The 12,295-nt window shown below is 44.0% G+C and overlaps 1 protein-coding gene across 11 annotated transcripts in view; it reads right to left on the bottom strand.

The window, feature by feature from the left end:
- Positions 1-12,295, bottom strand: part of MARK3 (microtubule affinity regulating kinase 3) — a 111,036-nt gene that overhangs the window by 21,521 nt on the left and 77,220 nt on the right. For 7 of the 11 annotated variants that reach the window (XM_073349748.2, XM_073349738.2, XM_073349741.2 and 4 more), the window contains 3 exons: positions 7,870-8,087; positions 1,043-1,120; positions 156-259 (listed from right to left, as the gene is read on the bottom strand). In XM_073349748.2, coding sequence (XP_073205849.1) covers positions 156-259; positions 1,043-1,120; positions 7,870-8,087 — 400 coding nt within the window. The remainder of the gene's footprint in view (positions 1-155; positions 260-1,042; positions 1,121-7,869; positions 8,088-12,295) is intronic. The other 4 variants (XM_073349744.2, XM_073349746.2, XM_073349745.2 and 1 more) reach the window with 1 other exon arrangement.

The following is a 12,295-nucleotide window of genomic DNA, read 5'->3' as shown; positions in this document are numbered from 1 at the left end:
AAAATACTTGCAAGTATCCATGAGCTGTGGATTCGTACTTACCTTTAAGAGAAAAACATAACACTTAATGGTATTGCTTCACTTTGAATCATATACAACTTTTTCGAAGCATGAGAAAACGAGTACAGCAGATTTTTCTTTGAGAAATTTCATACCTGTTTTCCTTGCCATTTTGGATTACTGAATGTCTATCTGCAGTGGTTCTCTCGCTACAAACGTATGTATTGCGGCGTGTCATTGCCCCAGGTGCAGTATTATTCTACAATTAAAGATACAATGTGTGTTAATCCACCCAAAAAGTTTGTGCAAGACTCACGGAAAATCAATATCAACAATATGTGGTTGAAGAGCTTATTTTCCTTAAATTTATGCTATAATTTGTTCTACGGCTTATAGTAAAAGCATTACACATTGATTTGTTTCCAAATTAGGTAAGATAAACAGAAATACCCTTTAGTTATGGTGACACTGCTGGTCTTTATAAGAAAGTGCTAAGATGAATGAACTGTTTGAAACACAATTTCATTTTATTTTGACTACTCAACAAGAGTTAATAGAGTAAGCTTAACTTTAATCACAAATGCCCTCAACTATTGATGTAAATAAAAATGAGAATTTTATGGAAGTTAATCTAGATCTGTAGTTCCTTTACCAGATATTCTTGAAAGATATATTATGACTTTTAGAATGTGGAAATTATTTTCTTTTCTTAAAACACTTTTCTGAAACTGAATCAAACCCCAAACAAGTTAACTGACAGGAAAAGTGAAGATCTATCAGAAACAAACAGATGTGGCTAAGTACAGTGGGGAAGTAAATAAATAACAGCTCTTAAAAATACTAATGCCATAAAGGAGTCTAAAGTTCTGAAACCAATAATGAACAATTAAAATAAAAAAAGCAAATTCCAGAAAATCTCAGTTAAGACATTTTTCAAATATAAAAATACACAAAAACATTAGACAGAAGACAAGAGAACCACGGGGCCACTGAAAATGAAAATGGAGACCTTAGAGGGGGATAAAGAAATAGAATTAATTACTTTGCCTCTGTCTTTGCAGAGGAAGAGGGTGGAGATATGCCCAACTTGGCGGTCAATTTTCCAGGAACGACTGAGGAGCTAGGTAGTGCACAGATAACAGAATTATATACATATAAAAAAAAAGAGTTAGATGCACTTAATGTAGAAAAAGCATGAGATCCAGATAAACATGCACCCATGGGTTTTAGTGGAAGCAAGCAAGAAAACTGGTGAATCTCTGACTCCCCCCTTCTCATTCTAGTTCACTGGATTTTGGATACATTCCATAGGATTGGAAAATAAATCCATTACTGTGCTTTGTTTTTAAAAAGGACTGAGGGACAAAGCATGACACAAGAGAGGTTACCGAGTTTAAACATCCATTGCTGGGAAAAATCTTGGAAACCAGTTTAAGGGGTGTTATCAGTGAACACATGGACAAGCCGGTGTCAATTACAGATTGCCAGTAAGAATTTAGGAAGAGGACATAGTGCTTAACTAATCCGCTCTAGTTCTTTAGAGAATTACTGCTGTGATAGACAAGGGAAACTCAGTGCATTTTAAAAAAGAATTTGAGATAAGGTTCCGCATAAAAACGAATGACTACAGTAGTTTCTCATGGAATAAAAGGTAAAAAGATACTGAGGAAAAATGGGCCTAAGAAAAAAAAGACAGTAGCCACTGACAAACTTTTCAAGTTGAAAAAGGTTCCAAGAGGGGGTCAGTAAAAAAACCTGTTGTTCAATATATCAGACAGCTCCCTGCAGTCCTTTCTCAGGCAAAGTTCTGATACGTATCTGTTTATAATCAGGTTCCAAATTCCCCACAGTTCCACAGCTGCAGAATATACGAAAAATCCATCTTTCTTCAGAACTGTACACTTGAATCCAAGGTCTCATTTAAAAGAAATTTCTAGCAATTGCTGCAGACTTTAAAAAGTTGAACTGGTTATAAGCTGATGCAGAGTCATGTGCTCAAGCCTGCCAATAGCTGAAATAACAGCTCTAAATATGAACAGTCACCATTCATTTGAATGGGGTGTTAATGTTTATTATTATTAGGCTTAAAAGTTAACACTGCATTAACTTACTGAACATTGTAGGCAAAACAGCCAGCTGAAGATAGAAAAATACATGACATGGTGGTGAAAGATAAAAATTGAGAGGAAGTGTAAAAAGTTGAATTTAACACCAAATTAAGCAACAGCAAATTGTGAACTAATTGTATTATTCACTTTCATATTAAATTCAGTATGAAACAATTTTTAATTTATCTGAAGCTGCCGGAAAACCTCTAGTCTGCTGCCCTGGATTGCTAAGAAACCAGAGGCCTTGCTACAGAATTTGCATCAAGCTTTCTACAGAGCTTTCACTTATAACATATAATGACTTTAGTGGGCGTTTGTCCATATAAAGACCACAGGAATCTGCCAATGCATTTTACACATACATGCATATGAAAATGAAAACTTAACTTTGCAACCTTAACAATGCATTAAACTTGCCAGTCAATACAAAAGGTTGTAACAGCACGGTTAACTTGGCAACACTGCCCTGCGTGCTGTATGATGTACATCTTTTGGCACAATAATTCATGAACTCGTTTGTTCCCAAATATTTTTTTTTTGAGCCACTATATGATAGATTGACAGCTGAGCCTCTCCAACCCCTTTTTCTAGCTTTTCTCTGTTGGAGCACATAGTGTCTACACTGAAGCTGCAGCATGTTAAGTCAGACATATCCTAAGCTGAACTTAAAACTAAACAAACACACACTAAGCTAAGACACTATTCTTCAAGAGAGAAAATTCAGGTTCAGTGGATCCACAGAAGTTCACATCTGTCTGCTGTCGCAGCTGGATGGAGTTGCGGTGGCAAAGGGCACATTCCCTTTTATAGGCATACCCGGAGAACACAGAGGAATGCAGGGGGGAGCAGGAGGGGTGAGTGAGCTCTCTAACAGGCACTGCTACAAGAATGAATCCCATGAGTGGGACTTTGCAGAGTACACTTGAAGGTGGTGGCTACATATTTCTGGGAATAAGGAGCATCCTCTGATGCCATCAAAGGCTGAGCTGAACACCATGAGCATACTGAAGAGAAGCTTGGGCTGGCAGCTGCTGCAGCTGCGTTGGACGAGTTAGCTGCATGTACAATCAGCTACAGTCGGAGACAAAACCAGAGGAAGGAGAGAAGGTGAGTGGCTTTCAAGGAGTCACTTGCTGATTCTTCTAAAGATGTCATAGCACATTTGCAGAAAGTCTGCAAGAGAATCATAGAATATCAGAGTTGGAAGGGACCTCAGGAGGTCATCTAGTCCAACCCCCTGCTCAAAGTAGGACCGATCCCCAACTAAATCATCCCAGCCGGGGCTTTGTCAAGCCTGACCTTAAAAATATCTAAGGAAGGAGATTCCAACACCTCCCAAGGTAACGCATTCCAGTGTTTCACCACCCTCCTAGTGAAAAAGTTTTTCCTAATATCCAACCTAAATCTCCCCCACTGCAACTTGACACCATTACTTCTTGTTCTGTCATCAGCTACCACTGAGAACAGTCTAGAGCCATCCTCTTTGGAACCCCCTTTCAGGTAGTTCAAAGCAGCTATCAAATCCCCCCTCATTCTTCTCTTCTGCAGACTAAACAATCCCAGTTCCCTCAGCCTCTCCTCAAAAGTCATGTGTTCCAGTCCCCTAATCATTTTTGTTGCCCTCCGCTGGACTCTCAAATTTTTCCACATCCTTCTTGTAGTGTGGGGCCCAAAACTGGACACAGTTCTCCAAATGAGGCCTCACCAATGTCGAATAGAGGGGAAGGATCACGTCCCTCGATCTGCTGGCAATGTCCCTACTTATACATCCCAAAATGCCATTGGCCTTCTTGGCAACAAAGGCACACTGTTGACTCATATCCAGCTTCTCGTCCACTGTAACCCCTAGGTCCTTTTCTGCAGAACTGCTGCCGAGCCATTCGGTCCCTAGTCTGTAGCAGTGCATGGGGTTCTTCCGTCCTAAGTGCAGGACTCTGCACTTGTCCTTGTTGAACCTCATCAGATTTCTTTTGGCCAAATCCTCTAATTTGTCTAGGGCCCTCTGTATCCTATCCCTACCCTCCAGTGTATCTACCTCTCCTCCCAGTTTAGTGTCATCTGTAAATTTGCTGAGGGTGCAATCCACACCATCCTCCAGATCATTTATGAGCACCATGAGGTGCCTGAGGACCGACCCTTGGGGCACTCCACTTGATACCGGCTGCCAACTAGACATGGAGCCATTGATCACTACCCGTTGATCCCGACAATCTAGCCAACTTTCTATCCACCTTATAGTCCATTCATCCAGCCCATACTACTATAACTTCCTAGCAAGAATACTGTGGGAGACAGCATCAAAAGCTTTGCTAAAGTCAAGGAACAACATGTCCACGGCTTTCCCCTCATCCACAGAGCCAGTTATAGAAGGCAATCAGATTAGTCAGACATGACTTGCCCTTGGTGAATCCATGCTGACTGTTCCTGATCATTTTCCTCTCCTCTAAGTGCTTCAGAATTGATTCCTCGAGGACCTGCTCCATGATTTTTCCAGGGACTGAGGTAAGGCTGACTGGCCTGTAGTTCTCAGGATCCTCCTCCTTCCCTTTTTTAGAGATGGGCACTACATTAGCTTTTTTCCAGTCATCCGGGACTTCCACAGATCGCCATGAGTTTTCAAAGGTAATGGCCAATGGCTCTGCAATCACATCCGCCAACTCCTTTAGCACTCTCGGATGCAGCGCATCCGGCCCCATGGACTTGTGCTCGTCCAGTTTTTCTAAATAGTCCTGAACCACTTCTTTCTCCACAGAGGGCTGGTCACCTCCTCCCCATGCTGTGCTATCCAGTGCAGTAGTCTGGGAGCTGACCTTGTTCGTGAAGACAGAGGCAAAAAAAGCATTGAGTACATTAGCTTTTTCCATATCCTCTGTCACTAGGCTGCCTCCATCATTCAGTAAGGGGCCCACACTTTCCTTGACTTTCTTCTTGTTGCTAGGGTTCCGAAGCCTCTTTCACCCACGATAATTGCCTTCCTCTGAACTGCCATCCTGAACTATTCTGAAGGCCCTTTAGGTTGGGAGACAGCAATAAGGTATACATTTGGAAATATCAAACAATCCATGAATAGTATGCATGAGTAATATGGCAGAATTATGTTGCTGCTAAAGCCTTATTTTTTTTTGAGATTTTAATTGAGCAGACTACATATTAGTTTCCAACAACTTTATAAAGCAAAATAAATTTGAGAAGTATTTTGCTAATGGACCTAATCTGATTCTTACTGTACTGCTGTTCGGTTTGCAGAGCTATCTGACTTGCAAGAGCCTGCATGCTCTATCAGCTTTAGAAGCAAAAGTTCTACATTTCCTAAACCCACACACACTAATCAGCTGCACACACATGCACAACACTTGCCTTGAAGTATATACTTGCAGACTTAGAAAATATTCTGCTGTACAAGCTTAATATGCAATTGTTTAATGGTTCTAGCAGTTAAAAAAGAAAGTTTGACTTTTTCAAAATCATACATTAGTCTTCAACAAGGACTATTCCCATACCAAGTTTCAAAGTTCTGCCATTTTGCAGTAGCTTTGTTTTTAAAAAAGTGGTTACTTTTTAAATTTTTTAAAAAAGGAAAGGAGAAGTTACTAGTAATTCTGCTTCTTGGAAGTTATCTCAAGGGATTATCAATTTTAGGCTTTATGCAATCAGTGAGGCAGGATGGATCGTCTGTACCTGAAGGATTTTTTGCACTCAGAATGGTAGGTCAGCACAAGACAACCCACTTTCTTCTGGCTGCATGCCAACTACCACCGCCCTTAAATTCTCTAGCCAATTCCTGAACTGTGTGGGAAGTAACAGCTTCCCATACACACCAGTTATAACAGCGAACTCTAAAAATGACAAGAACTCACACTGGAAAACCTGTTAAGTTTATATGGTTAAATATTAAAAGAATCAAACTATGACTCCATTCTATTGTGTGTTATAATCCGGTTTCTGATCATATTAGTGCCATTGTTTGATTCAGCGCGCAAGTCAGACCCTTTTACCATGAACAAAGCAAGTATTCCATGGATCTGTCACTATAGCCCAAATTTTGATTTCAGTTACAACAATGTAAAACCAGAAACCACTGGAATAAAGCCACTGATGTCAGGATCTAGCTGGTGTAACAGAGCAAGCCAAAATACCAAAGAATGAAACACTGAGGCTATAATGCAACAGGGCTGAAAAAAAGACCAATAATACTGAGTGTGGAGCAAAAACATACTGCTGCCAAACAAAAAAAGATTACTGGAGTGAAGGCCAGTGGTAGGACAAAACCAATTTAAAGGCTCTAGCACTCTGGGACCAGGTAACCCAGAACACCAAGAGAGACAAACAATTACCAGAAAGTTATCAGAAACACTGATCAGAAGAAGGAGGGGTGGGGGTGGAGAGAAGGTCAGAAAAGAATACACATAGCACAGTCAGAGCAGATGTATGAACCACAGCTGAACAGAAGGCGAGGGGAGGGGATCCCTCTTGCAGGAGGAGTTCATTGCCAGACTGTAGCTGAGAATGACTTGGCTGGAAGGTTTCAGGAACCGAAGCAGTGCTGCTGCTGGTACACAACTAATAAGTGAGGCTGAAGGCCTCCTGCAGAGCTTCTCTTTGGCCTCAGAGGACTAAAAACGTTTGCACTAGGGAAATTCTGCCACTTTTTATATTGCGACCATGGAATCCAAGTGCAATAGGATTGCCATGCAATGATCCTGCAATGCCCAGGATGGCATCTTTAAAGAAACATATACCATCCCAAGCTGGATAACGGCTGAAGAGATTTTGTTGATACTTTAAAAAATTCACAATGCAAGGAAGATTTCTGTGCAGAAGCTGAATGTTCCAGAAATTCTGAGTTTGTGGAAACAGACTTATTGTGAAAACTGTTTTCCAACCTTAGTTATAAAGTTGGCAACCAAGCAAAATGTTCAGTTGAATGGAGACAAGCTGGACTGGGAACTGAGCTAAGGTATAGGTGCTGAAGGGAGGAATAACCTCAGCTCCCTAGTAACTTACCAGCTGAAGGATCTGGAAGTTACTGTGGGAGAGTTTCACTGAAACTAATCTGCTCAAAGCACTGCAGCAGAAAGATCAGAGGATCATTTTAAGAGAACTCAAGTCCCAAAGCTGAGCACTGTATTTAAGCAAAAACTCAGTTCAAATAAGTATTTATTTATTTATTGGGGGCAGGGGAAATATTTAAAGCTACAGCTGTTTGGTAATATGTTAATTACTGGTCAGAGGGCAGGAGTCCATGGAGTAATCTGTATTATTGCATTTTTAAAATGTGTTAAGGAATGCCTAGTGCAAAGTACAGGTGACCCTTTTTATCAATGTATCCAAAAGGATATGGGATATAAATGCTGTGGCCGGGATCCCTTTTTTGGGAGGAGGAAATCCAAAAGAGTGGGTGGGATTTCAGAGACCATCCATGACCCATACTATCTGCTCCATAGGATAGCCTCTTAGTTCCTTTTCTTGCCTTGGATTTATTTAAAATGTACCTCTGGTTCCTACCCTAATGAACTATTTCAAAAATGGCAATAGGCAAAAGAACTAAGTTCCTGGGCAGGTGACTGAAGCAAACAGTATACAAATAAGTACATGCGATACTTACATTTGCTCCTGGGGAATGAAGTGAGATGAAGATAAAAGCATTAAAAAAAATCAAATAAAGCAAAAACCAACGACAGGCCATTGGGTTGAGTGACATCCTCCTACTTTTAAAGTGTTTCATGTTCATATGCTTTAAAGAATAAATGCTTCCACTTACACTGGGGACAGCAGAACTTTTCTTACGTTCAGGAATATCAGCCTTATTTGGATTGTTAGCATTTCCAAGCATAGGGCTAGCTGGAGCAATTCCTCTTCCCCCAGCAGCACTACTGCTAGATTTCCGTGTCTGAATTCCATCTTCTTTCAGGTCACTGTCTGTAGTGCTAGTCTGGCTTCTTTTTGGATACGCCACTACTGGAGGGATAGATGGTCCAGCTAAAAAACAAAACAAAACTTTTTTTTTTCCCAAATGTGGAGGTTATCAAGTTTGTTATTCATTATGCAAATACATTTATATGCACATATCTTAAAAGTCAAAATAAATGGAACAATGGTCAGAGGATCATAAGAACATAAGAAGGGCCATACTGGGTCAGACTAAAGGTCCATCTAGCCTGATATCATGTCTTCTGACAGTGGTCAATGCCTGGTGCCCAGAGGGAATGAACAGAACAGGTAATCATCAAGTGATCCATTTCCCTCTTGCCCATTCTCAGCCTCCAACAAACAGAAGATAGGGACACCATCCATGCCCATCCTGGCTAACAGCCACTGATGCACCTATCCTCCATGAATTTATCTAGTTCTTTTTGAACCCTGTTATAGTCTTGGCCTCCACAACATCCTCTGGCGAAGAGTTCCACAGGTTGACTGTGTGTTGTGTGAAGAAATACTTCCTTTTGTCAGTTTTAAACCTGCTGCCTATTAATTTTATTTGGTGACCTCTAGTTCTTGTGTTCTGAGAAGGAGTAAACAACATTTATTTACTTTCTCCACACCAGTCAGGATTTTATAGACCTCGATCATATCCCCCCTTAGTCTCTTTTCCAAGCTGAAAAGTCCCACTCTTATTAATCTCCCCTCATACAGAAGCCATTCCGTACCTAATTATTTTTTGTTGCCCTTTTCTGAATCTTTTCCAATTCCAATATATCCTTTTTGAGATGGGGTGACCACATCTGCACGCAGTATTCAAGATGTGGGAATACCATGGATTTATATAAAGGCAATATGATATTTTCTGTCTTATTATCTGTCCCTTTCTTAATGATTCCCAATGTTCCCCTGCCAGCGGAAGTGGCTGGGCAGCCTGTGGGAAGGGGGAGGAGTTGGGGGGTGGCCCATAGCTGTTGAGCAGCTCCGGGGTCCCCTGGCTGCCAGCAGCTGTGGCTGGGCAGTTTGGGATTGCCCTGCCACCACTGGCCAGTCAGTTGCAGGGCCCCCCAATGTCACAGAGGTCACTGAAAGTCATGGATTCAGTGACTTCTGCGACAATCTTAGCCTTACTCATGTCCATTCCATTGTAGGTGTGCGTGCTTGCCATATGCACCGGTGCAGGAAGTCTTTCCCTCAGTGGTATCCATAGGAGACCGACTCTGAAGCCCTCTGGAGCGGTGCACATATGCACCGGTATAGGGGGTACTGCTGGCTTCCCCCACTCCCTTAGTTCCTTCTTGACAGAAATCCGGCAGAGGGGAAAGAGGGTGCATCATGGAATGGACATAAGCAACATATCTCAAAGAACAACAGTTATGAAAGGTAACCGTCTTATCTTCAAGTGCTTGCTCATGTCCATTCCATTGTAGATGATTCCCAAGCAGTACCACTGGAGGCGGATAGAAGTTCATGGATGTGTTGATTGCAACACAGCACTGCCAAATCCAGCATGAATCATCTCTGGATTGCTGGGTGATGGCGTAATGCATCGTGAACGTGTGTACTGAAGACCATGTCGCGGCCCTGCAGACGTCCTGGGTAGGGACATGTGCCAGGGAGGCAGCTGAAGACACCTGAGCCCCAGTTGAGTGGGCCATCACTATCGGTGGAGGCACAGCCTGTGCCAACTTGTAACAAGTACGAATGCAGGCGGTGATCCAATTGGAAATCCTCTTAGAGGACACTGGAAGACCCTTCATCCTGTCAGCTCTCACGATGAAGAGCTGGGTCGATCTGAGGAAGGGCTTGTGGCATTCCAGGTAGAAAGCCAGGGCACGCCTGACAGCTAGAGTGTGCAGCTGCCTCTCCTCATTGGTTGTGTGAGGCTTTGGACAGAACGTCGTGAGGAAGATATCCTGGTTGACAAGAAAGTGTGACACCATCTTTGGCAGGAATGCAGGATGGGGCCTCAGCTGAATCTTGTCCTTGTAGAATAAGATGTATGGGCGCTCCAAAGTGAGGGCTTTAATCTCGGAGACACATCTCAACAAGGTAATAGCTACAAGGAGTGCAACCTTCCAAGATAAGTGGGAAAGGGAACAAGAAGTCATAGGCTCAAAGGGCAGACCCGTGAGCCTGGAGAGGACCAGGTTGAGGTCCCATTGGGATACCGGGTCCCGGATTGACGGAAAGAGTCTTTCAAGTCCTTTCAGGAACCTGATCAACGTCTCATGCAAGAACACCAAACTACCCGGGATGCGAGGTGGAAGGCCAATATGGCTGCCAAGTTCACCTTGATCAAAGAGAAGGCGAGGCCTTGGTGCTTTAAGTGAAGCAAATAATTCAGGATGGACTGCAGAGATGACTTGGTCGGGGAGATATTTTGCTCTGATGCACAGCAGGAGAAACGCTTCCACTTTGCCAGGTAAGCTGCTCTGGTGGAGGGCTTTCTGCTCTCCAAGAAAACTTGCCTGTTCCTCTGGATTCAGTCACCCAGTATCCAAGTTGTGAGGTGGTGAGCGACACCACAAACCAGATGGATGGGTCCGAGCTCCTTGACGTTTGTATGTAATACGAGCTCCTCTCGAGACCATAACCCCTGAGTCTGTAGTGTACTGAGATGTGCACCCCAATCTAGGTCGGACACATCTGAAATCAGGGAGACTATGGGTCAGTTGCAGGCTCGCGAACGGCACCCCTTCCAACACCAGAATTGGGTTGGACCACCACTGCAGGGAGGTAAGTACCCATGGCAGGATCGTCATGACCGTGTCCAGGTGATGCCTGGTCAGGGAGTAGACGGACACCAGCCACATCTGGAGGGGACGCAGCTTGAGTCTCACATTTCGGACAACGTACGTGCATGCTGCCATGTGCCCCAATAGTCTGAGCCAGACCCAGGCAGTGGTGAGCAGATGGGCAGTGACGCTGACAATCAGATCTGACATTTTCCTGAACCTAGCCTCTGGCAGGAATGCTCTCGCTTGGGCAGAGTAGAATACTTCTCTGATAAACGAACAAAAATCAATGCTGATCCCGGTCCAACAGATAGTTTATCAACAGGCTCAGAGCTTGACACGTGGCTCGCAATGTCTCAACGTTGTGCTGGACCTGAACTGGCCCTTGATGAGCCAGTCATCGAGGTATGGGCAGATCTGGATACCCTGACCTCTGAGGTAGGCCTCCACCACCGACATGCACTTCATAAACACCCTTGGGTGCCATTGATAGGCCAAAAGGGAGCACTGCGAATTGCTAGTGGGCAGTCTCAACTATGAAACGTAGGATCCGTCTGTGTCCGTGAAATATCGATATGGGAAAGTAAGCATCTCTCAGGTCAAGGGTGGCGTACCAGTCTCCCGGATCCAGGGAAGGAATGATGGAGGCCAAGGAGACCATGAGGAACTTCAAATTCTTGAGATGCTTGTTGAGGCTCCGCAGGTCGAGGATGGGGCACAGACACAACCACCCCTCGGCTTTTGGTGTAAAGAAATAATGGGAGTAAAACCCATTCCCCCACAAATGCAGAGGGAGTTCCTCCACGGCTCCCAACCACAGAAAGCCTTGCACCTCCTGAGTGAGCAGATACTCATGAGAAGGATTCCTGAAGAGGGACGAGGAGGGAGGGTGGGAAAGGGGGGATAGAAATAAACTAGAGGTTATATCTCCCTGCTACCGTGCTGAGGACCCACTGGTCCAATGTTAGAGAGGTCCAGGTAGGGAGGAAGGGGGACAAATGGTTGGGAAATGACTGGGGTGCTAGATCCAGGACACAGGCTGGAAGGCGCAGGACACAGGCTCGAGCGCACCCTCAAAATGCCTGCTTGTTACCCGGTTAGTTATGGGTAGAGCTCGAGTGAGCTAAGGTGGCCGGCCTATGACCTTGCCAGCGCTTATAGCCCCAAGAAGGGCTCTGATTGAGGTTGGCTCCTGAACCTGTGGGGCTGTTGCAGCTTAAACTGCTTCCTTCACAGCGCCGGCATGTAAAGGCTCAGGGAGCACAAGATAGCCCTAGAATCTTTCAGGCCATTTAATTTACTGTCTCTTCCAAAAGAGTGCCAGGCCATTGAATGGGAAGTCCTCGATGGATTGCTGAACCTCCACTGACAGGCCCCACGACTGCAACCAGGATGCACACCGCAGAGAAATGGCCGAAGCCATGGCCCAGGCCGTAGAATCTGCCGCATATGAGGCCGCTTGGAGGGCTGCCCTGGTCAAAGCGCTGCATCTATGATAGCCAGGAATTCCTTCTTGGGCTCCTCTGGCAG

This window comes from Lepidochelys kempii, chromosome 6, assembly GCF_965140285.1.
Source record: "Lepidochelys kempii isolate rLepKem1 chromosome 6, rLepKem1.hap1, whole genome shotgun sequence".
NCBI classification, from domain to species: domain Eukaryota; kingdom Metazoa; phylum Chordata; order Testudines; family Cheloniidae; genus Lepidochelys; species Lepidochelys kempii.
The sequence above is the reverse complement of the archived record's forward strand: the minus strand, read 5'-3'. Positions and strand labels throughout refer to the sequence as shown.